At 42.0% G+C, this 26,847-nt stretch overlaps 1 protein-coding gene across 1 annotated transcript in view; it reads left to right on the top strand.

Annotated features, from left to right (window-relative positions):
- Positions 1-4,903: 4,903 nt before the first annotated feature.
- arhgef2a (Rho guanine nucleotide exchange factor (GEF) 2a) overlaps positions 4,904-26,847 on the top strand; it is a 236,014-nt gene continuing 214,070 nt past the window's right edge. Inside the window, exon 1 of the mRNA XM_030063618.1 lies at positions 4,904-5,127. Coding sequence (XP_029919478.1) covers positions 5,065-5,127 — 63 coding nt within the window. The 5' untranslated portion in view covers positions 4,904-5,064. The remainder of the gene's footprint in view (positions 5,128-26,847) is intronic.

Here is a 26,847-nt window from a genome sequence, read left to right as displayed (position 1 = left end):
CAAGGGCACATGACAAGTTATTGACACTGACGTTTTTTGTTGCGGTATACCCACCACTGTTGTTGGCTTTTGTTTCAAGAAATTGTTTGAGATGAGGAAATCACCAGTGTATGCTTCTACTTAAATGCCCTACTTTCATGATATAATATCACTGTAGCGTGAACTTTTTATATTTTCCATAAACTTAACCCAAAAGCCAAATATCCTTAACTTTTTGTGAGTAGTGTATGTTGGAGGTAGTAGGGAATTTAAGCAGGACGGTTTTCAGGACGGCTCCGCTAGGTGGAAGTGCGGCTGCTATGACGCAATCGCCGTTGCAGCCAAAATCGTTAAGCAAACAGCCGTCGGCAACGGGTACCCACCCCTTTCACTGAACTCTTGGTTCCCATGGTGACGCGTCTATGCTAAAAAGTTAGTCTAAAAAGTTGATTCAACAACAAAATGCTTAAAAACTTGTTGCAAATCTACTTTATATTATACCATTAATTTGTGCAGCCTTAATATTTGTGAAATATTTGTGTAGCCTCTTATGATAGAAATAGGCATATGTGAAATTCAATTAAATGCCATATAGGCTATTGTGACATGGAAAAATAAAAATGAATTGTTGATTAAACAAAAACATATTTGAAAGGTTATAAACTACACAATGTTATTCCATTAATATCTGTAAACCATTTGTGTAGCTTGTAGGAACCATGACTCAACAGGTCATATTGCATCAATGACTGTTTATTAATAAATTAAACATTGAAGTAAACAAACATAGCCGGGCTTTCTCTTAGTTATCTGGCTTCACTTAACCAGACATCCGCACTCCGGATTTTCGGTACCATAAAGCCAGCTATCAACCCAGGCTTTTCCAATCTAGATCTGTGCGCCCTCACATAAAAAGGGCGGTGTTTGCGGCATGCGACCAATCACAGACAAGGAAAAATCCACCCGAGCCGCATACAAACAATTTACCAGAGGCCTGTACCATAAAGCTGGATTTCATTTTAGCGAGCTAACTTCAGGATTAACCCTGGCTTTTCTGTACCATAAAGGTGGCTTACTTTTTATCGGGCTATGTTGCTGCTGAGTGGGAGACACATTAATTTATTGAACACGCAAATGTTACTATAGTCAAATCTACTCGTGCCGTCATGGTGGGGAAGTCAGATTATAATCCCACTAATTTACGCACTGACACAGTCGGTGATTTTTTTTTTTTTTTTTTTTTTTTTTTTTTTTGCCAGCATTCCTTGCAGCTTCAATTGTGTTGCTTTTTGCCTGGATGGTGGATTTATATTCCTCGTATTTATTTCAGATTATTGTCTGCTTGTTCATGCAAACAACGCGCCCAAAGTGCAAAAAAATCACTCACCTGTTCGCGGCGTTGTGTGGCTACGTCGAAGTGTGCTTTGTGCCGTAGTAGAATGGACTGCTACGGCAGGCAGGTTTATATGTCGAGCGCCGATCCGCTTCTGGTTACCGTAGCGGACTGCCGTAGCGGCCCATGTTTAAATTCCCTAGTAGCTATTATAGTTGTTGCGGCGGTCGGCCTGGAGGTGTGGCAGCGGCCGCGCTGCTCCGTGTTGTGTGGTGGCGGGGGCGCACACTACTCTGTGTGTGTGTCAGTGGGCGCGCATGTAGGTCTTGCTGCAAGGTGCGCCTCAGCAGGTGAGCAACATCAACCTGATTGGCAGCGCACGCCACAAGCATAGAACAATACAACCATTCATTCGGTTCTAGACGGAGCTGAGGAGAGCAGGAGCAATCACCAAACACTTAAAAAAAAAAAAAAAAAAAAACGGGAGACGCATGGGGAAAAGAACTAAAAAACCAAAAGGACTACCGGTGAGCTTAAATGGACTGATATACGATCTCCGACTGCCTATGCATTTGCGCCGATAGATTGCACTGCTACTCTTTTGTTTGCATGAGGATCGAATTTAAATTTAGTAGTTGCAATCTGCTAAAATATTTACTGAAATATTTAATTTGTGCTTATGCCAGTTGTGTGGGTTACTTTATTTATCACTATTTTGTTTAATTTGTAGAGCAAACGGTGGCCAAATTAGTGTGCTTAAAACCTTGTTTAAAAAATAGATAAATTGTTGTGTAAACAGTCTAGTATTTAAAATATAGCGAATTTTGCTTTATTAAATTACAAGGTAAAAAATTGAGTATTTTTGTTCAAAAGTGGTTGTTAAAATCTACAGTAAAATCAGGTTAAAATACTTGATTCCATTTAAGTTAAATAAAATGTGTGGTTAGTTAAAAATGTGAAGTCTGTGTGATATAAATCTGTATAAAATTTAGGTTAAAACATGAGGTAAAATGATTTAATTTAAATATAAGTTGTTCTAAAAGTAAAACTAGATTTCTATTAATTCATGTCTGTGGATTAATTAATTAATGGCTAAATTTACACACTTACCTGGGATTATTTAGCAAAGTAAGTTTGTTTAAAATATACTTACCTTTACAATATTAAATGCACTTACCTGAAAATAATATGTTGAAATGTACTTACCTTATTTACTTACCTTACTTGATGGAAAATGCTGAATTTTATTTACATTGGTTTTACTCATTTTGTGTTTAAAGGTTTTTCACCTTCCTTTATTACTGGCTAAATAAACTGAAGGCTGAGTGAAATCCTGTGTCTGGTGAAGTCCTTCCTTTTTCAAGTGTGGGAAACCATGGCGTCCTAAAAGACATTTGACAATAGTTGAGTCAGTTTTGTAGTTTTCATTTGTTGTATAGTGCCATCTATAGACATAGACCAAGAGTATTTGATCATGTTTTATTGCTGTTACACTTGAAAGATTTTGAGCTGTAACTAAAATGCGGATAGATACAATAGATACAGTTCTTCTTCTGGTGCATCCTGGTGTGGCAGCCTGTTGCAGCATTATATTTTGTATTTTTTTTTTTTTTGTCACTTTATTTCCTTGTGTTTTTGTGTATTCAGATATTTTGATAGTGACTGAGCAACAATGGCTACTTTTCCTGTGGTTTTCCTGTTACTTTCTGTACTCTTTTTAATAGAAAGCTATGCTTAGTTGAGTAAACACATTTTTTTTTACTCACATGACAGCTTGTAGCATTGAGTAAACCAGTGCTACCTGCCACAGCAAAGCATTAAATCCCAAAGGAGCTATGGAGACGATGGTGGGTTTGCGGAGCTAAGCTGAGTGAGGAAGAGTAAACACAACCCTCTGTCCCAGTGATTATTATTTGGAGTGTCAGATCCGAAATAAGATAGACGAGCTTGGTGTGCTGATCAAGGCCCAGAGGGAATATTTTGAGAGCAGTATTTTGTGTTTCACAGAAACATGGCTGCATGCGCACATTTCTTATTCTGACTCCTGGACTACAGTGCAGCTGTACCCAGCTTCACGACTGTTTGGGTGGACTGGGACTTCATATGGAACAGTAAGAAGGACAGAGGGATTGCAGTGTATGTGAATGAAAGAGGATGGTTACAAAGCCCCTGTGTCTTCTGGAAGACGGAGTTTGTGGGGGAGTGCCTGGGCGTCCACACTGATAACAAGCTGAAGCGGAAGACCAACAAAGAGGCTGTTAAGAATGGGATGAGTAGACTCTATTTCCCTTTGAAGCTGTGCAATGTATGCAGCTACCTGTTGGAGATCTTTTTCTCAGTCTGCTGTGGCCAGTGCACTGAACTTTGCTGATGCACTGATTAACTCTCTACAACAACTCACTTCTGTCTGAACTCTCTTTGTAGTTTCTGTCTTGACACCATACAACATTCAACACTTTTGGCAGGTGTGAAAGGCCCCTTAAACTATTTTTAACTTTTTCTTCAAGGAAGCAGATATTCATCATAGAGGCACTGTTTCCCTCCCTAGCGTAATTGGGATGATGGGGAAGACCGCATAACAAACCAAAGAACTACCGTTGTATGGTGGCCTGAATGAAGAGGAAATTTTTCTCCTCATGGAATCACTAATATTATTGTTCCAGTTACAGAGTGATTAGATTTTCTGTGTGGAGGCAGCCAACAACAGTAACATGAAAGTCTTTGTCTCTTTGAGGAACATGAGTGCAGCTATCAATGAGGAGCTGTTAAACATTGCTTTTGTCTGCTGTGTTAATTGTTCCAGTTGTTAATTGTGTTATTTTGCTTAAAAGATGGTAAAGATGATACATAAGTCAACCAAATCTCTGACTTCTTTACCGGAGCTCGTATAACTAAATGTGCAAAGCATATTCAGCCAGTCAGAATGTCTATATGTTATAGTCTGTCTCCATTCTCATGAGGAAAGAAGTTGTTCTTGTATATATACACTCAGTGAAATAATATAATTACAAAGATATAACATTTATCAAAATTAACACAACCTACATTTCACAAAATGAAAAAACAGACTTATTTCAGAAGCTGATGAGGTCTGAGAATGTGCTGCATGGCTTCTGCCACTAGGTGGTACCTTTCGGTACGTTATGCAAATCAAATCAAGTTTTATTGTCACGTACACACTCATACACAGTATAGTTTATAGTGAAATTCTTACATGCCTACCTTCAGAAAGAGTCTAACAATTAGATTAATACTACATGCTACAAGTCAGTCTAACAATAGAATAGAAAATGAATATAGCAAATCGATACACTAAATTAGAAATATCTCACATGTAAAAAAAAAAAAAAAACGAACAGAGAAACAATTAACAATATGATCAGTAATGGTCTCCAAGAGTTTCAGAAAATTGAAACAATGAAAAACTACAGCCAGTAATGGCTTCCAGAGATGACGAATGCAACCAATAGTATATCATAACACATTTATATGTTTTCTCTGTCTAAACATATTTGGGGGCGGGGCGGGACGGTGATGCAGAAGTAAGATTTTCAGAAACGCGTCAGTGCCAGCGGAAGCAAAGATGTATCGGCCAGAGGAAAATGTTTAGTCAAATTTTGTGTCAGACGGGGATCTGCTGGATTATCAGAGAGGTTTTAATTGCAGCTTACAATTGTTAACATCGAATACTTAAGTATCTGTGAGTTGACTAGCTCACGGATCAATCGTTTTAAGGAAACGCAAGTGCCACCATGTCCAGAGTTGCGGATTTGTCGAAACTCCGACAAGAGCGGATGAGGGAGATAAGTCTGCGGGTGAGTTGGCATTATCTTCAGCGTTACGCTATGGACAATGACAAAAACACTGACTGTAACAGAACAGACACTGGCAGGTGGTGCAAATGTTCCTGCCACGCATGTAAAGTCTTAATCGCAAGATCGCAACAAGTGCTTCATAGGAAATTGTCTGAAATAGTGTGATTTAATTTACAAGACGCACCTGCGCACTAAATGAGTTCTCTCTCCCTCTCTCTCTGGGTGTAGCCACAGTTGCAAAACAATAGTCTAATAACGTGAAATTACCAACTGTAATCGTAACATTAATAGTGACAGATGAGCATATGAGCCCAAACAAACTACAGACTATACAGTAATGTAGTAATAAGTCATGGAATCTGGATATTTTCATCCAGACTAGAGACATAATTTATCTTAAGTATGTTATTTTGAGCAGTAAGAAGCGCTGCGCTTCCCCTGTGCAAGTGTAAACATTGCCTGTGTGCTCTGATTAGCCGGCCAGTCAGTCTATACATGGTTTTTATTGTGCCCCATATTTTAGCATCTGAATTTTGAAGAGGGCCTCAAATTTCACTGACGTATCAGGTAAATAACAGAAAATTAGGTAGATCACAGAAAAATGTCAGTACAGGTTCCGGATGGGGGGTTTAATTGAAATAGACTATAATTTGGTAATGGCATCAATAGCCCTGCATACCTTTTCTTACAGAGTTCTTACAGCTTTCTCAAACCAATCAGACTGATTTATCATTAAACCAAGGTAGGTGTAAATGCTGGTGTGTTGAGTTCTTCCTCAAAGAGGCTATGAGCTCACAAAAGGAGAGAGGATGCTGTTCTTTTGGCAATTAGTAGCAGGCATGTTATTTGTGTCTGCATTGTCGTCAGTTACTGTGAGATCAGATATAAATGGAGATCATGCAGATGGGTGACAAATGAAAGGAAACACCTACATTAAGTGTCTTAGTAAAGAGTTGGGCCACTATGAGCCACCAGAACAGCCTCAGTGTGCCATTTCAAAGGTCTCTGGGATGGAACACCATTCACCCAAGATATTCCTTCATTTGGTGTTTTTATGATGGTGGTGGCAAGCCTGTTTAACATGTAGGTCCAAAATCTTCCATAGGTGTTCAGCTGGGTTGAGATCTGATGATTGTGAAGGCCATAGCAAACGATTTGCATCATTTTTACCATGTTTCAGCATATAGTGTGAGGGGCTGGACATAATTCATTCTGGCCCCTCAGCAGAAGGATCATTACCAGAGAGCCTCAGGTGACACCTGCAAGGGCACTGTCCTGGCAGCTAAATGAGTCCCTGGGTAGTGACATCCCCCTTCCATTCTAATCATGACCTAAACATTACCTTGCTGGAGCTTTTTAGCCAATCACAGTGCAATATATGACCTGCCTCCTTGCTATTCCACGATATGCTCTTTCACACATGCATACATTCTTCTCTTACATAGATATATGTTCTTCAGACATACATTCATACATGCATTTTCTTCTTACACACACACACACACACACACATATATATATACACACACACACACACACACACACTCACACATATATATATATATATATATGTATTATTTATAATATTAAATATATATATTGACTGCATGGGCAGGAGAGCAAAATGAATAAATGTGTGCATAAAAATATAAATATAAGAATAAAAATGTGTTGATGTAAGAATGAAAATAACTTCATGTGGGTGTGAAAACCTATGTATTTGAAAGGAGAATGCATGTATGTGAAAGGAGATTGAATGTATATGAGAGTGTAAATATATGTATTGTGTGTGTGTGTGTGTGTGTGTGTGTGTGTGTGTATATATATATATGCATTGTCTATGTATTGGCTTGTAGGGCACCTCATAATATACAGTATTAGATGTGATCACTCAGAATAACTTTGTGATTTACAGTGAGTCGTCCCTCTAAGGACACAAGTGGACCCAAACAAAGCATTAAGGCCTGTAGCATTCTGTTGGTGTTTGCCACATTGACGTGGTGCTCGCCCACGTCGAGAATACATTGAGAGATGACTCATCTGAAAACATCACTTTTTCTCCATCTTTGTAGACCAGAGATGTGGTTTTTGCACCTCTGAACTCTCAAATGTGCTGTTATCTTTGAAATGTCGGATTTATGCACTTAAATCCTACTTTAATATCCCTTTATATGCAGTATCTTTGGAGGAATGGAGTTCCATCCCTCCAGTTTAGTTCCAGTGAACGTAGAATCTATGCCAAGCTGGACTGAAGCTGTTGTGGTGGCCCACCTTACTAAGACACCTTAGACCCTATCTTTGTGCCAGTGTTAACGCAATGCTAGGTGCCAAATGCCAGAAAGTTGCAAATTTTGTACAATGTTAAACTAGATTTGAGGTACTTTTGGCAGTTCGGGATTTTCTTGGCTAAATGTTCAAACTCAAAGATGGGAGGAGTGGCAAAACGAAGTGTGCTTTTTAAGTGGATCAGCAGCATTGTGCAATTTGATACCACTCTGGCATTAGATATCTCTTTCGCCTACTCGAGTTAAAAGCAGGTCTTAGCAAAAGCGCTGTGTTGTGCTCCAAAAGCACATGAACCCATTCACAAATGTTATACTGGCTTGTTTCACAACATTATAAATTATTCAGGTAAACCATCATAGTGACACCAGTATAGCTGAGTCTGTACTGGATTAGTTTGAGAGCTATCTTCCACAGCTGCTTGTAGGATGTGCAACAGCCTTCGTTTATGGCTGATTATATTTCCATAGCAATCTGAAGGCAGCAGGACCGTTATTGTACCGTTATGCTATTCTATCTGGTTTGAGGGAAGTGGTGTGTATTTTCAAAGCGCTGCACAATTACACAGGCATCATCCACTCTGGATACCTAGACTAAATCATGCAACCAGGCTATGGATGGTCCGATCTGATCCACTGGATCGGTATCGGGTCCGATCCAGGCCAAAATGACTGGATCGGATTTTTTTATTAGAACCTGTCCGATCCGATCCATAAGACCAAGCTATCTCATATATCCTCAACTTCATTTTGCGCGGCATGCCGTAACACAGACGAGCTGTCGCCATGGTTGCCATGTGCCTGTGTTTTCGTCACGTGAGCAGAAGCCTGCAGAGCTGCAACGTTTGCAGTATGAGTGTCTCAAGGGGTGGTAGCAAAACCGGACGTTTTAACACAACGGACTTAATAAAACATCTGAAGAAGCATCATGGAAAGGAGTACAGAGACTTTTTACAGGCGAGTGCAAAGAAAAGCGAACCGTTTTTGTTTTGGTGCAGCAAATCTTGGGTCCGTTTCACAAAGCAGGTTTAGTGAAAACTCGGAGTCTGTTAACCCTGAAAGGAGGGAAACTCTGAGTTTTCAGTTTCACAAAGGGAGGTAACTCAAAGCAGAGAAAGGGATAACTGTAGCCTGTTTCACAGAAGGAGGTAACTTAAGCTCTTGGTCAGTTACCGCAGTAACAGACTCCATGAAACTAACCTGGTCGGGACAAGGTTTTTCTCATGAAACCTCGAGTTTCTCTCTGTGTCTGCCCTCTTTCAGCCACACACGGTATTTAACTTCCTCATTCATTCAGTCAGCAGGCGAGTTTTGGCGTGGCATATTAGTTCTGCTGTCTGTTACTTTTTTTTTTTTTAAATGATTTAAACAGTCAGTAGGCCTTTATTAGAAGTCCATTAGTAGTTAGATGGCATCTTTTTTTCACGAACATGGCATGTCCTTTCGACAAAGATCCTGCGGATGAAGGTGCACTGTTAGTGCGCAGAGAATTAGGCTAAATATTCGTCGGGAGATGGTTATAAGACCGCGCATAGATGTTTTAGCATTTCCAGGCAATTATCTTTTTGAGCGTTATCGTTCCACGTCACCTAAATGAAATAAATTAATAGGCCAGCAGTAATTCAAGCAGTTTTCCCCTGTAATATTATTGATTGCAACAGACTACATTTAAACTTACGCATTGACCCGAGCTGCAATGCTCTCCCACACCGTCTCCCTCTCCTTTGCCGCTGCAGCGGTGTTGCACTTAAAAAAAAAAAACAACATGTTCAAACTCGCTGTATGAATGCATTAAGATTTCCAATTCAACTGGGGTGAAAAACGCAACCCGACGCTTCCCCGTTGCCATGGTGACTCGTCTTATAGCTGTTGTGCACATGCTTAACTCCAGGTGAAACTACTCCGAGTTGATAAAACTAACTCAAATGCAAAATTTGCACCAAGTTGCACTTTTATTTTATTTCTAACATTTGAATGGTGCAGCTGGGTCTGTTGTGTTTATAAATGCTGTTAAAAGCGACGTGAGCTTTAAGTTTAAGCCACCGCAGTTACACATGACTTCAGTTGTTGTCACATATTTTCCTTCTTTCTTTAGGGGACCAGAATAGTTGTTGTACAGTGAATGTGGTGTTTTTAGATGTCAGTATCAAGCAAATTACATCCACGTATTATTAACAACTTTTAGAGTGACAAAAAGGATTGGTATCAGTATCGGCCAATCCTCAAGGCTGCAGTATTGGTATCGGATGTGAAAAAGTGGTAAGACACCAGGCTGCTTGGAGCAACTGTCTGCACTGCACTGAATCCAGTCTTTTCAGTTAAGGAAAATAAATTACAGGCAACCAAAAAAAATGATTGAAACACAGTCTGTTATTCTACAAAATTTGTTTTAACTGTGCTGTTTAATTGTGTGAATGATTGCCCTCAGCAATTGAATTTACACCAGAGAATTTGCTTTTGGGGTGGTTCAAAGCTTATATTGCACTTTCAGTAATGTAAGGAGTTTAGTTCACCTCACATGGTTCACTGTCTCTCCTCTGCTCCGCTTTGTGTGTGTGTGTGTGTCTGTGTGTGTGTCTGTGTGTGTGTCTGTGTGTGTGTGTGCGTGCGCGCACACATGCATCCCTGTGGAGGCGCTTTGCCCTGCCCTACACAGAGAGCAGAGGAGAGGACAGAAACTAGGGCGACTATAAATGACTACGTTTACATGCACACCATATTCCAGTTCGGGTCAATATTCCGGTTAACGTAATTGCGCTGCAGCAACTGGAATATTCCATTTACATGTTACTTGGCATATAACCGTGTTTTGGCGTATTCCACTCTCTTATGTAATGCGACACTCAGCTGTGGGGGGCAGCAGTACGTGTATAGGCGTCTGGTCTGCCGGAAATACACTATTGTCACTATTTCTGTTTTTTTTTCCCATCGATGTACTCCATGATATTTAAGTCTTTCATTAGCTGAAGGCAGACTGCAGTCTCCTCCTCCCATTGACGTATATTATGTCTATGGTTTTCCCCGCTTGCAGTAACCATAACAACAAAGATGCCCCAGAATTCCTTGCGAATCGAGCATGCGCAGTCTTGACTGAATACTCTGGTTTGGGGCATTTCCGACTAAGGTGTTTACATGCCTCAATATTCCGGTTGGAACAGGCATATGCCAGGAGTCTTATTCGGAATTCTCTCCAACCGGAATATGACCTTAATCAGGTTCAGTGCATGTTTACATGACACGTGCACAACCGGAATATTGTGAATATTCCGAATAATACCGGAATATGGTGTGCATGTAAACGCAAGAGCGTAAATTTAGGGGGGGTCAGGGGGGACAAGTCCCCCCCAATATTTATAAAAGATAAATTTGCCCCCCCCCCCCCCCAAAAAAAAATATCATGAGATACAAACCCCTTACTAATACAGGTAATATAACAATACAGAGTGACAAAACACTTGTAAAATCGTTCATGTGTGGGGTGTAAGGTTTCCAAAAAACCTTACACCCCTATGCTTGGACCATACCATTTTTACTTTGGCACCCCCTCTTGCGCTGCATGCCTTATGTCAATGGCTGTAGACGGTAGGCCGAAGGACGCTATCGGCTTTCGTCTTTGATCGATCCTCAGCGATAGAGTAGCTGTTTTTTTCACGGTGTATTAATATATTTTTTCTGAACACGTTTCCGTTTGTTTGCAGCCTCAATTGGATCATGTTTTTTGAAAAATGAAGTTATGTTTGATAAATTAGTCAGGCATGATGAAGGTGCAGTGTTACTGCGCACAGAATTAAATATTCGTCCGGAGATGGTTATAAGATCGCGCATAGATGTTTTACCTGCGCGGGATTGCACCTAAATGAAATAAATTAATAGGCTACAATTCAATCAGTTTTCCCCTGTAATATTATTGTGATTGCAACGGACTCCATTTAAACTTACGCACTGACCCGAGCAGCAATGCTCTCCCTTGCCGTCTCCCTCACCTTTGAGAAAAAAAAAAAAAAAAAAAAAAAAAACATGTTCAAACTTACGGAGCCCCTAAAGTCCCAAAAGTTTTTTTTATTTTTTTATTTTTTTTTTTTTTTGCCTCCATACCGTCTACCAACGGAGGATTATGGAGGCAGTGGAGATTAAAAAACGTGCAAGCAGGACAATGAACCGGGACGAGGGAGCATATATGCTGTCGCACACCTGGGCCGCGGTCCTAGGGAGGCGAACTCGCAGGTCACGCAGGGGGCATGACCGACCTGTCAAATTTGACAGACAGGTCACGCCTCCGTAACACCAGCTGATAAGGCACGTCACCATCTAACATTCTGGTGACGCTTCTGATGAAGGCGGAAGATTCACGCCGAAACTGTCAAGAAGGTAAAACTTTTGTTTTCTAAAATTGTCCGTAAAAAGAAAAAACGTTACGGTAACTACAGATACAGTTTTTACTAGAGATATTTGCTCCCATTGGGCCATCCTCCGTGTTAAAAATTAACAAAACACCTACAGGGAATAAGTAATGTTAGGGAAACAAAAGTGACCTCTTTGACCATGGACTGAACCTACAGGTTAATTTCCAGTTCCACCTCTCGCAGACAAAACCCACTTATCTTTGTGAAAAATTCAGAGACATACTGTTGCCCTTACTTTTCTCACTCCTGAGACTCCTCACTTCTCCTTTCTCCTTTCTTTTCGATTTTCAAAGCAAGATTTTTCTTCAGGAAGCTGTGACATGATGCTACACTGGCACTCCTCATTTGCAATTCACTGCTAGCAAGTAGCGTTCACACCTTCATATAAATAGAGGGGGGTTAGTTAATACAGAGGCTCCCTGGATATTAACTTTTTGCCAAACACAAGAAAAGAAAAAGAAACCCATTGTTTTATTATTACACCTTTAATACAACATTCTATGAATGATGATAGGTTAATAAATTAATATTGAAAAAAATTACCTGATGTTGTAATTATTTTTTAGAACCCCTGTCAGTCACATGCCCTTAGAATTGTCCTTGCCTTATAAATCTCAGGAGTATGCTTCTGAAGAACTTAAATTTGGCAACTTGGAAGGAGAGGTGGTGTTCATCAGAATTGGAGACAGCAACAGTAGAACAAATGAATCATACTGCCGTCTTCTCATCCGGGCTAATGTACAGTCTTACAGTCCATGTTTTTTGCTTATCTACCTATTTCAATGACCAGGGGTAATATACCACATCAGAGCTGTCCACACAGAAACCTTTCCTTCCTGTTTTAAAAGGCCATCACATAGGGTTTGATACCATAGACTGTCTTTATATTCTTGTAGATTTTAAGTTTAGGTTTACCTGCTACTTTTGCTGCGATTTCTCTTTATATTTATTCAGACAGAGTAATTAATTTAATATTAGTATATTAAATTATATTTAGATTATTCATATATACTGTAGGCACGGCTCTAAAATTGCAGAAAAGATTTTTGCATGAGAAGGAATGATATTACTTACTCCAATGAAAAGTTCTTTTGGCTGTCCTTTAGTCAGGCATATTAACCAAGTGGTTCCGCAAACATACCATTTTTGCTTTCAGCTTGCCCTCTCAAGCAATACAGCTGTTGTCACCAAAAATGGCAGGCTTAACTGCTAACTTGTGCACGTGACACTGTATTAACCATAACTTAATTTCTTGGGGCCCCAAACCCCTGCTGCATAATTTAAAATGTGTTTGTGTTACAGTAATTGTAATCCACGCACTCCATGGCCCGCTGGGTTCTATTGAGTTCTGTCGATGAAGCGAAGCTTCAAGGCCAAGAATTTGACTCAAGTATTTTTAGTAATGGACTTCAAGTTTCTTGAGAAATCATTTCAGCCCTACAAGAATGTGCATTAGGTTGGGACTGTCTCATCATTTGCCAATTCCCAGCATTACATATTTTTTTTTCCCTGAGGAATATTCTGAAGTTTTTAAGTTTATGTCAATGATGCGTTCAGTATGTGACTTTGCAGATTTGGTGTAGTCCTTGTCGTAGTGCTGGATCGTATCTGCATCAGAAAGGATAGAGATGATAGAGAGAAGGCAGAGAGGATAGAGAGGAAAATGTTGCAACCTCGCAAGTTTAGGCAGCTTATGCTAGAACAGAGTATGTGTCGCTGTTTGAAACATTTCAATTTGCAGTAGTCTAGTTGGAAAGGGGGGTCCACCCGCATAGGGTGGGACTTGCTTTTTCTAAATCCTTGAAGGGTGCACTTTAAGATTTTGCCAGGTACCAAGCTGAAGTAATGTCCCATAGGGTTCATTTTTAACCCTTTCTTACAAAACCCTGGTACAAAATCTGAAAATGGAAAAAATAGAAAATAGCATAACTTTTGAACCATACATGCTACGGGGACAAATGAACACATTTGTCCATACACAGGGCTTAAAGTACTCCGGCATGGTGCCGGATTTCCGGCTTGACGGACATTCTGTTTTTTTTTTTTTTTTTGGCAACAATTTGGCATAAGTTAGCATTTAACGAATAATCTTCTGATTTCAGCGAAGCACATGGGTAGATCCACCAATAGTATAGTGTTATCAAACTCAGTTTGCAATAAGCTGAGTGGGGAGGGTCTAAGAACAGCATGCCGTGTGCGTTTTGTGCAGCAGGTGGACGCGGCAGTCTACCTTCCGGCAGAGTAGATCCGGTAGAGCTAAGCAACGCTGAAGTAGAGTAGGGTAGAGAGATGGAAGCAAAATACATTCAGTGTTTCCCCTATCATTCTATTGGCAGGGCGCAGCGCCTGCACCCCGACACGCTAAATTAATTTTCAAAGTAAAAAATAAATAAAATCACAACAGAAATAATTTAACGTCACGTTTCTGTACCCGCACTCATCCATATGCAGACAGAGAGAGGAGATCAGAGGAGAATCACACCTGGACCCACGTAATTGAAATAAATAATTCATGTCGTGTCTGCTCTAGCCGCCTGAAAAATAGGCAAAAATATCAGCGTTTTTTTAAACGCACGGCGTGACAGCCTGAGTTGACCACCAGTGGTGAAGATGAGTGCGTTTGCACTCCTCCGGTCCCGGTCCAAGTCAAATGGACGCCCACACGGGTGTTTAAAGCACTACTGCCGCTGTTACTCACGACCAGAGCCTATTCTATTAATATAGATTGATATAATATAGATGGGTCAATGAGTACAAATCTGAAGAATATTGAGCAACTTACAGGGATGCAAACAGATAGTTAAGGGTCAACTTAACCAGGGCCCTATAATTACCGCGAACACGGAATCTATTTTTAATGCGGAATTTGACAATTTGAATGAAATGCTGTTTTCGTGTGGGATATGAACGTATGTCTGGAGAAAATTACATGAAGGGAAGCAAATCTGGGTGGCACAACCCCTCCAGTTGTTTCACCTGCACCTGCACCACCAAGAAAAAAATTACAACAACTGCACCGGCACCGCGCGAGTCCAAAAGGCAAAGAAACTTTCCAGGCTACAGCAGTGCACTGACATAGATTGTCTAACAAAGTGAATAATAATAATAATAATAATAATAATAATAAAACTTTATTTGTATAGCACCTTTCATACAAGAATTGCAGCTCAAAGTGCTTCACAATAAAAAGAAGAACATTTGAAAACATTAAATAAAACATTAAAAAGAATAAAACACAAATTAAAAGGAAAAGGCTAAAAGCGAGAACTTTGAAATAAAACAAAAGATGCAAATAAAACAGGAGCTAGTTAAAGGCCAGAGTGAAAAGGTAGGTCTTTAATCTTCTTTTAAAGATAGCTAGTGAGCTGGCTTCCCTGATGTCTAAAGGTAGTGTGTTCCAAAGCTTGGGGGCATACGTAACAAAGGCGGCATCCCCAATTTTCTTTCGACTTTTGTGGGGAACCAATAAGCCAGCAGCAGACGATCGCAGTGCTCTTTGGGGTGCATAGCCAATAAGGGAGTCGGCAATGTAGCTTGGTCCTAGCCCATGAAGTGCTTTATATACAAGTAGGAGAACCTTAAAGAACCTTAAAACTCTAAATGTTACAGGGAGCAGGTGTAGGGCAGCTAAGACTGGACTAATGTGCTCTCTCTTCCTGGTTCTGCTTAATAAGCGAGCAGCAGAGTTTTGGATGAGCTGAAGTCTGTCAGTGGTTTTCTTTGGAAGGCCAGTAAAAAGTACGTTGCAGTAGTCAAGTCTGCTTGAGATAAAAGCATGTATCAGTTTTTCAGCATCTTTTTGATTTATAAATGGTCGCACTTTAGCGATGTCAAGCGATAAGCGATGCCTACAGTGCCAAGACTTGTAACCTCAGATTTAATCCTGGGAGCCAGTTTCCCCAAGTTAATGGACAGCATCTCTCTTTTTGTTTTTGGGCCAACTAACAGGATCTCTGTTTTGTCTTCATTTAGCTTTAAAAAGTTATCACTCATCCATTTGTTCACCGCCATGAGACAGGTAGTGATGGAATTTATCTCTGTAGCATCATTTGGTTCTGCAGAAATATACAGTTGTGTGTCGTCCGCATAACTGTGAAAACATACATTGTGCCTTCTGATGATGTCACCGAGTGGCAGCATGTATAGTGAGAAAAGTAATGGACCAAGGCAGCTCCCTTGTGGAACTCCATAGCAGTTGTCCTGTTCCCCAGACACATGATCTCCCAGTCTGACGTAAAACTTTCTCCCTTTGATGTAAGTTTTAAACCAGCGTAACACACAGTCAGAAAGACCAACCAATTTTTCAAGGCGATTGATTAAGATGTCATGGTCAATCGTATCGAACGCAGCGCTAAGGTCTAAGAGGATAAGAATTGAGACCTTATTTTCATCATAGTTAAGTCTGAGGTCGCTGACGATTTTAGCTACTCCGCTAAAGAGTTGCTACTCCGCTCTATTTTCACTGGCTAACAGCAGCACACTGACAGCTTAGCTTGTCTATTCAGAGAAGTGGTATCACTTCGGCTTATTTTTCAAACCATGTTATCACATGCATACTCCTGCTCATTCACTGGTAGTTGAATTGTTAGGTCTGTTTGATAAGTAATTTACATTTTTAAAACAAATAATAATTTAAAATATTTTTAAATTAGTCAAGCCTACTGGTAAACATCAGCCTACTGGTAAACATCTACTCCTTCAAGATAATTATCATATCTCCTCAGTGCTATAAAAGATCCGTGGTAAAAAGTACTCCGTCCGGAGGTTCAGAAACTTCTCTCTTTTTTGAGGTCTTGCTGTTTGCATCCCTGAACTTAGTAATATTGTCCCCACTCTCCACCCTCCAAAATGTTTGTGTACCTCCAAAATTGTAGTAACTGTGGTAACTGGGTAACTGTGGGTCAATGGGTTATATGCAGCCATCTTTGACAAAATTATAGATTAACCCCGTTTTCAGGTTTCAGGCTCAGGAACATTTTTCACTTTAAGCCCTGCATACAATTTGGACTCAGGGAATCCATTAAAATGGTTATTATTAAGATTCAAGCACATTTTGACTTCATTTCAGGACAAAAACTACAAAAAACTAGCCGAAAATCGTCAGATCACATCTACATTTCTCTGTTTACTAAATACTTTGGGTGGATTTTTCTTGCCAATTATTTTTTCTCAATCCTTGAAGGGTGCACTTTAAGATTCTGCCAGGGACCAGGCTGAAGTAATGTCCCATGGGGTTCATTTTGAACACTTTCTTACACATATCATATCATGGAACCGTGCACTTTACGATACAAGCATGAAATCTGGCACACTGTTAGAGCATGCCTTAAGGATAATTTTTGGCTATAGGGCCATTGCAGATTTGTCCCGTGGTAACCGTGGCAACCATTTTTCAAAATGGCTGCCACCTGCTGTGATTTTACCTGTAACTCAGGTTCTAGACCACCTAGGATCTTGATCCTGGTAGCTAATCATACATTTTCGATGATGAGGAAATACAGTGGTACTATATACAACATGCTAGCAACAACCTAACTACATATTTCTGGCATTCAGTTAATTAAATAATAGTAAAAACCATCAAAATATCTATTTTGGTCGAGTATACTGTACATGTTTTCTAAGATGTTGACAGATATGCCATGAAATGCATGTATGTTTATGGCAATGGCCAAAGTGGAACTATACAGCAGTACATATTTAATAAAGCCAAAGAGGAAGGAAAGTGCGACAACACAAAGTTACGTATGATGACACAGTCCACCACAGTAACAAAGGGCAGTGGTTAAAAAAGCTCAGAAACGGCTGTATTTCTTAAGGAAAGCAAAATTCCCATGCCAAGTTCTTGTCAACTTCTACAAAGGAGCGATTGAAAGCATCCTGACTGGAAACATCACAAACTGGCATGGGGTGTGCACGGCCCAGGACAGGAAGACTCTGCAACGAGTGATTAAAACTGCCCAGAACATCATTGGTACCCATCTACCAAGCCTCAGTGATATCGGGGAGGTGAGGTGCCTGCGCAGAGCCAAAAGGATACTAAAAGACAACACCCACCCCAGCCACAGCCTGTTCACCCTGCTGCCATCAGGAAAAAGATACAGAAGTATCTGCTGCCGTACCACCAGACTACAAAGCAGCTTCTTCCCTCAGGCTGTGAGACTACTAAATGCACCATCTGCACTCCTCCATGTTTAATAATTTTATTTTTTATACAATCAATTAATCAATCAAGAGGGAACTACATTTTAATTTCATTATACAACCTGTTGTATGATGACCAATAAACTTCCTTGTATCCTTGTATCCTTGTATGTATTGGGCCACATGCCTACTCATCTTAGCCGCAACGATGCCTGATAGGAGTTTCCATGTTGTGCAGAGGCAGGTTATCGGCCGGTAGTTGGCGATGGGTCCTTTCTGCCAGGATTAGGACTGTCCTGCCCTGGGTTAACCACTCTGGGTGGGTCTCATCCCTCAGCAGCTGGTTCATTTGTCCTGCTAGGTGTTAATGGAGTACAGTTAGCTTCTTCAGCCAGTATGTGTGGATCATATCAGGCCCCGGTGCTGTCCATCTCTTCATCTTTGACATTCTCTCTTGGATGTCTGCCATTGAAATGGTTACTGGTTCTTGTTCTGGGAGGTTGCTGTGGTCAGTTCTTAGGTCTACTAGCCATTGGGTATTGGTGTTGTGTGATGCCTCTTTTTCCCATATGTCCTTCCAGAATTTTCCATCTCAGCTCTTGGTGGGTCTGACTGGTTGTTATTTCCTTGCCACTGAGATTACACTTTGGCTGGTTCAGTGCAGAACATCTTGCTTATTCTCCTGGCCTCTACCTCCTTGGTGTATCTCCTCAGCTGGGTGGCCAGAGCTGTTAGTCTCTGTTTGGCAGTTTCGAGTGTCTCAGGTATGAGAGCTTGTTGTATTTCCTAGGTGCTCCGTTGGTCACCATGTTTCCTTTCTGGAGCTCTGCTAGCTGGCTAATTTCTCTCCGTGTTGCTGTTATTTTGGCCTCTAATTGTCTCTTACATGGAGGGTACTGCTTGTTATATCCTATTGTGGATGTTGGAATACTGGGCTAAGAGCTGTTTTTTTGTTAGCCATGATAATGGGGGAGGAGGGCTGGTATCAACACAAGGCTAAAGGCTAACCCCACCAGACCAGCGGTGCCGTCAGTTCTGCTCTCTAACGTTCACGCTCACTCGAAAACAAACTGGATGAGCATCGCCTTCTGAGAAGATCACGCAGGGAGTGGAGAAACAGCTGTTTATACATCTTTACTGAGTCCTGGCTACATAACAACATTCCAGACGAGGCTGTGCAGCTAGATGTAACAACACTGTTCAGAGCGGACAGAGATGTGGCTAGCTCTGGTAAGAAGCAGGGAGGGGGGCTATGCAGATACATCAACAAAGACTGGTGCATGGACGCCACACTCGTATCCAAACACTGTTCTCCACTGGCGGAATTTTTAATTGTTAAGTGTCGACCATTCTACATTTCAAGAGAATTCACCAGTGTGATGGTAGCAGCTGTTTATATAGCCCCTAGCTTCACTGCTAAAGCTAAAGCTAATGCTAATGCACTTGAAGCACTCCGTCCCCTGCATGAAGCCATCAGTGTGCTGCTGACAAAACACCCAGACACCTTCCTAGTAGCTGCAGGGGATTTTAACCACACAAGCCTGAAGACTGTGTTTCCCAGCTTTAAACAGTATGTGGACTTTAATACCAGGGGAGAAAGAACACTCGACTTGGTCTTCTCAGATACTGCAGAGGCATATAAGGCTACCCCCCAACCTCATCTTGGCATGTCAGATCACACGTGTGTTGCTAACCCCAGCTTATAAACCTATGCTGAGACATGGAACAGCAACCAAAACACAAGTCAGGGTGTGGCCAGATGGAGCAGTTTCTGCACTGTAGGACTGTTTTAAACACATTGATTGGGAAATCCGGGGATTGGGTCGCCGAGGGCCTCGCCTTCGACTGCCGCCCAATCCACAAAGCACCGACCCCTTACGGCTTCCCTTGTGGGTGGTGAGCCCGCAGAGGGTTGGACCCACGTCGTCGGTTCGGGCTGGGCCCGGCCGGGCCCCATGGGCAAAGGCCCGGCCACCAGGCGCTCGCTCACGAGCCCCAACCCCAGGCCTGGCTCCAGGGTGGGGCCCCGGCTCCGCCGCACCGGGCGACGTCACGGATCTTGATCTTCTTGCCATCATAAGGGATTTTCGAACTGCGCTTAGTCTGGCTCATCACCTAGGACCTGTTTGCCATGGGAGACCCTACCAGGGGCTAAATGCCCCCGGCAACATACAGTAGCTCCTAAGATCATGTGGGCACACAAACCCCTCCACCACGGTAAGGTGGCAGTTCAAGGTCCTGCCTCAAGTGGAGGAGTTCAAGTATCTCGGGGTCTTGTTCACGAGTGAGGGAAGGATGGAGCGTGAGATTGACAGGCGGATCGGTGCAGCCTCCGCAGTGATGCGGTCGGTGTACCGGTCCATCGTGGTGAAGAAGGAGCTGAGCCGAAAGGCGAAGCTCTCGATTTACCAGTCAGTCTACGTTCCTACCCTCACCTATGGTCATGAGCTTTGGGTAATGTTCAAAAGGACAAGATCGCGGATACAAGCGGCTGAAATGAGTTTCCTTTGTAGGGTGGCTGGGCGCTCCCTTAGAGATAGGGTGAGGAGCTCGGTCACTCAGGAGGAGCTCGGAGTAGAGCCGCTGCTCCTCCGCATCAAGAGGAACCAGTTGAGGTGACTCGGGCATCTGTTTCGGATGCCCCCTGGACGCCTCCCTGGGGAGGTGTTCCGGGCATGCCCCACCGGGAGGAGGCCCCGGGGAAGACCCAGGACACGCTGGAGGGACTATGTCTCTCGGCTGGCCTGGGAACACCTTGGGGTTCCTCCTGAGGAGCTGGTGGAAGTGTCTGGGGAGAGGGAAGTCTGGGCATCTCTGCTTAGACTGCTGCCCCTGCGACCCGGCCCCGGATAAGCGGCAGAAGATGGATGGATGGATGGATGATTGGGAAATGTTTAAAGTAGCAGTCTCTCAGGGAGAAGACCATGTTAATATTGATTAGTATGCTGACACTGTGACCAGGCAACACCAGGCAAATGTGGCTGGGGATCCAGCAACTAACAGACTACAAGACCAGGACAGAGACTGAGGAAAGTGATGGTTTTCTTCCTGACAGACTCAACAATTTCTTTGCTCGGTTTGAGGCATCGAGGGGGCCATAAAGAGGACGAGCTGAGCTTCCCCCACCATCTGGACAGGCTTCTGTGGTCATCAGTGCAGCCGACACGAGGAAGACCCTGGCCAGGATCAACCCTCAGAAAGCGGCTGGCCTGGACAACATCCCAGGAAGGGTGTTTAAGGCTTGTGCTGATGAACTAGCAGCTGTACTAACTGACATCTTTAACATTTCCCTCTGTCAAGCCACAGTCCCCAGATGCTTAAAAACCTCCATCATAGTACCAGTCACAAAGAAACCAGTTGTGTCCTGTCTAAATGACTATCGCCCCATTGCTTTGATCTCAGTAGTGATGAAATGTTTTGAATGATTAATCAAACCACACATCACATCCAGCCTACCTGCATCGCTGGATCCCTATCAGTTTGCCTACCGCCCCAAACAATACTAACCCACCTGGAACAGAGAAATAGCTACGCCAGAATCCTTTATGTCGACTCTGTATTCAACACAATCATCCTGCAGAGACTGATGGAGAAACTTCTCCTCCAAGGTCTAAACCCTACTATTTGTCACTGGATTCTGGACTTCCTTACTGAGAGGCGCCAGTCAGTACATGTTGGGAAAAACACCTCCAGCTCTGTCACACCGAGCACTGGGTCCCCTCAAGGATTTGTGCTCTGTTGTTCACACTATTGACACACGACTGTGTGCCCAGCCACAAAGACAATCTGATCGTGAAGTTTGCCGGTGACACAACAGCCATGGGTTCAAGGATTCAAGGATTCAAGGAACTTTATTGTCATACCAGCTCACATTTACATGCTAGTGGTACAAAATTAGCACTCAGGTCCCGGTATAAGCCTTAATAAATAAATAAAGCATAAATAAAGCTCTGATTACTGCTTTGCACACTCTAGGCATTCTCTCGATGAGCTTCAAGAGGTAGTCACCTGAAATGGTTTTCCAACAGTCTTGAAGGAGTTCCCAGAGGTGTTTAGCACTTGTTGGCCCCTTTGCCTTCACTCTGCGGTCCAGCTCACCCCAAACCATCTTGTTTGGGTTCAGGCCCGGTGACTGTGGAGGCCAGGTCATCTGCCGCAGCACTCCATCACTCTCCTTCTTGGTCAAATAGCCCTTACACAGCCTGGAGGTGTGTTTGGGGTCATTGTCCTGTTGAAAAATAAATGATGGTCCAACTAAACGCAAACCGGATGGGATGGCATGTCGCTGCAGGATGCTGTGGTAGCCATGCTGGTTCAGTGTGCCTTCAATTTTGAATAAATCCCCAACAGTGTCACCAGCAAAACACCCCCACACCATCACACCTCCTCCTCCATGCTTCACAGTGGGAACCAGGCATGTGGAATCCATCCGTTCACCTTTTCTGCGTCTCACAAAGACACGGCGGTTGGAACCAAAGATCTCAAATTTGGACTCATCAGACCAAAGCACAGATTTCCACTGGTCTAATGTCCATTCCTTGTGTTTCTTGGCCCAAACAAATCTCTTGTGCTTGTTGCCTCTCCTTAGCAGTGGTTTCCTAGCAGCTATTTGACCATGAAGGCCTGATTGGCGCAGTCTCCTCTTAAACAGATACAGATACAGATAGTGGTGTACTCGCTCATCCCTAGTTATAACCTAATAAAACATTAAATACTGTTAGCTGTGAAACATTATTTTGGTGTTGCCCACACATGGGCACTGTTATGTTCATAGCCTACGTGAGTTATGGCTGTTGTATTTTTTTTTCTAGCCATGCACAGTAGTGCCGTGAATTGATAAACAACTATGCATTGTGGCGATGGCAGAAAAGGAGTGACCTTAAGTGTGTTGTGTAGACAGATATGTCTGGCTGATAAAACAAGCAAATTACTATCCATTTCATAAAATCCATTTTATTTTATTAATTTGATTGTCATGTGTTTTTCTGTTACTGTTCCTCGACACTCAATGTAATGTAGTGCAAGCCACACCCACCATGGCCGTGTGAATAACCCCACCCCCAACTCCCCTGTCCAGAGTTTCACCCATTCTCATTTGGTGTCATGTGACCCTCTAACACCTTCTAACTTAGGGCCTGCTCACATTAGGGCCATTTGCTCCGTATAGTACTAAAGCAAAAATGCCCCTCTCCCCAGTCCCCAGCTGGCCTGCACTCACATTACCTTAAGCCCAAACGCGTCCAAGCGCGATTGCCCCCGGTATGCACGTTATCATGTTGAAATACGACAACAGGCAGTCATTGCACACTCAAAAAACAGGGACAGTTGAGTATGTACTGTATGCTGACTGCATTGAGTGTACTACATTTTTATACTTTTACAGTATACACATACTACATACTCGAAACCTGGTGATAATGAGTGTGGTGTATGCTTTTGGGGACACAGCTCATGTGACTGGGAATGATTTTGGGGCTTGATTTTGAAGTGTGTGGTTGAGTGGTAGAGCTGGGAATATTCTTTGTGTTATAGGATGCTTAAATGGTTTTCATGGTTTGTGGGGTACTTGTATGCTTGTGTGTATCAGAGATTATGTGTTTGTGAGCTGTGGGGGTGGTGTAGATCTGAAGGTTTGTTGTCTGGATGGTGGTGTCAGTAGTGGGGGTGTTGGAGAGCAGGATACAGTAGCTGTCATCAGCTCCAGTTTTCTTTCAATTTCCTGACTGCATTCCTCCTTACTTTTGAGTCCATGTTTGAACTGCTGCAGCTAGTCTCTGAGCACACTGCTAGCCTTTTCAAACTGTTTTACAGCACAGCAGAGTTGGGGCTGTAAGCACAAAGCATTCTAACTTATCACAGAGGGTTCAGTATCAGAATCAGAATCAGAATCAGAATGCCTTTATTTGTCATTATAACAGAAAACTGTATAACGAAATTACTTTAAGTTACATCCCGTCCAAGAAAAACACAAAAGACATGACAATACAGGGGTTTACAGGATCAGGAGAACTTCGGCAGCAGCCACGTGGCGTCTCCGTTTTGGCAGATGAGAAAGGGGTACATTAGGGAAGGGAAGGGAGAAAAAAAGGTCAAATGTCAAACTGGGCTCCAAAAGGGAGTACAACATGGCATTCAGTGAACCCTCTGTGAATCAGTGCACCAGAGAGCAACTAATAGATCAATTTTTTAAATCTATATATGGACCATGCAGTGCGACAGATATGTGTAGCAGCAGCAGGGCAGGAGGAGTGACATCATGGCACACAGCAGTGGAAATGGAGTTTCATGATTGTGAGGACTGGCAAGCAATATCATTAATTTTAACAGCATTTCTTTTGACCTCAGCAACTTGAAACTGTAGCAGGAGAAAGTGTTGCGGCCTGCTAATGTTTAATACATGAACGAGAAACACTGACGCATCCTTAAGTAACTCTGCTATCATCATACTACCACTGCGATTAAGGCCCCCCACCCCCCACCTAAAACCAACAGGAAGTCCGCAATTTGCGTTTGAAAGTCACGTTTTCGCCCAAATTTGCACTTTGTAGAAAATCTATAAACTCCCAGGGCGTTAATCGAATCGGCTTTAAAACTTAATACATGACTGAGTCAACAGTGCTTAACAAAAGTTCTTCAAGGTTAATTATTAATTCGAACCGTTTGGATTTTAGAAGCCCTCAAAGTCAGAGTGTCCACAACCAGTGCCTCCACTTTTTCCCATGGACTCTGGTGTGAACAGGCAGAATCCTGGCAGATCCTTGGCACTAATTAGGCCCATGGTGACTAAAGTAAAAGTCTGACAGCTTCCAAACCTATGCCGATGGACAGAGGATGAAAGTTGCTACAAAAATAGGAGGTTTTGGTGTGGATTGGAAAAAGTATGTGGCCACGGTGAAGACTTGTTTAACAGGTTTTGACTCTGGTCAGCTCTGATCTGCTCTGCACTCTCTGTTTATTGACACACTGCAGCTGCCAGCCCATCCCCCCACACACACAGACCCACTGAGAGATCTCAGAGGGTGCAGAAACAGCTCTCAAACTACATCAACTTAAAACACTGGAAAAAATGGACCGTTCCCAACGGGCACGAGGGGGACGCGGGGAACGGGTGCGAGGGCCCGTCGAACGCTGCTTGCAGCTTTAATTATCATTGAAATCTTTGGAATGTTTACCTGATATAGTCTTAACAGCTTATGAGTCCTAACTTTTCACTGATTCAGTACTGGTTTTTAGTGCTAAAATGCTTTGTTAAACTCATTCCTAATTTAAGAACTACCTTTAGCATTAAGTGTAAATACCGGCCCTGGTTGGCTCTGATGCTAACCCTGGACCGTGACTGTGCTAATATTTACTGTCATTTTGTTGTCCTCTTTTTTATTTTCAATTGTAGTCCTCTTTCCCTTGTAAATGCCACTCCTCCCAGTCAAGTTAGAGGTGGTAGTCTACAGATGGCAGAGTGCTAGGCAAGAGGGTTTAGAACTGAAGAAAAAAAGGATTGATCTGACTTTTGCTTTCATAGTGCTTTCATATAAACTATCTTTGTTTATCAGAACCTTCACTTTGTATTTCTTTTTTTTTTGGCTCATTTTATTTGTCAAGCATATTATTTGTATTCTTGTGTACTTGTTGTTTTCAAAAGATCCATCTAGATTAGCCTGGAAAGTTATAACATGCTCCTGCATTGTTGTGCCCTGCTCCTGTAACAACTGTTCTAGTGCTGGTTGGAAGAGAACGTTGCACAACAAAATAACTTTCAGTGAAGTGCTAAACCCAAAATCCAATATTGAAAAGGTGTGAAAAGGTAGCACATTCAAAAATTTTAAATCAAGGGGGACAAAATACCCACATTTATTGTTTATTGGCTCACGTCACGTTAGAAAATGGTCAGATGTTTTGGCACAGAGCCCTGGGAGCACTTTTGAAAAACAAAAACAGAAACGATTTGAAGGCTCTGTGCTGAAATGCATAAGCATTTTCTTATGTGATATGAGACAGTAAACCGGTGAAATGTGAGTATTTTGTCCTCCTTGACTTTACAATTTTGGATGTGCTAACTTCTCAAACTGTTCTAGTGTTATTTAAAGGAACACTATGTAATATTATGTTGTTTCAGTATGAATTAATGGTTACTCCTGTCCACGTCTGTATACAGACTCAAGAAATTGGCAGTTACAGGTTTAATTTATCATAATTAGAGGCTGCATTTTTTAAAACACAATTTATGTCAGCACATACACTTAGAAATGTTTAAAAGTTGTGTAAGAAGCAGGAAGTAATAAGAGTCTGCTTAGTGTCTTGCTAGCGGTATTGCTAAAGGTCGCTGCTCACAGCATACTCTATGCTGCTTACCTGAAAAATGTTAAAGCTGATAGTCAGTTCCATGGATGCAGTTCACCACATTCTACAGATGAGCACTGCCTTTTGTGTATAGTGCATAATCAGCATTGCATAAGCACCTTGGGCTATTATGAAAAATGGCATTTGAAAGAGCCAGAGATAAATTGCTTTATGTTTTTGAAGTTAAGGATTCATTAATTTCTAACCCTAACAAGGAGTTTTTACTTTTGTACAGTGTAAACAAGTCAGGCAATTTAGATTTACAATATGTTTTACTATTTAGTGTCATCTATTGTAGAGGTACTTTTATTTCAAAACACAGTAACAGGGTAAAATTCACTCACCAAAACTACACAATGTGGTGACTACAACCATCCTGCACTTGTTCCTGTAGTAGGCTGACAGACTACTGTGGTGGAAGGAGGCAGAAGAAATGGAAACAACTGAGTTTGAGAGAGCAAAGGAGGATTGTCAAAAGTATAAAATTTGCTATACTTTGATACATATTGATCTAAACATCCAGTACTTCTTTTCCAAAGTACTTGCAGTGTTTT

The sequence above is a fragment of the Myripristis murdjan genome, chromosome 11, assembly GCF_902150065.1.
Source record: "Myripristis murdjan chromosome 11, fMyrMur1.1, whole genome shotgun sequence".
Lineage (NCBI taxonomy): Eukaryota > Metazoa > Chordata > Actinopteri > Holocentriformes > Holocentridae > Myripristis > Myripristis murdjan.
This window is presented reverse-complemented; position numbering and strand designations above follow the sequence as displayed.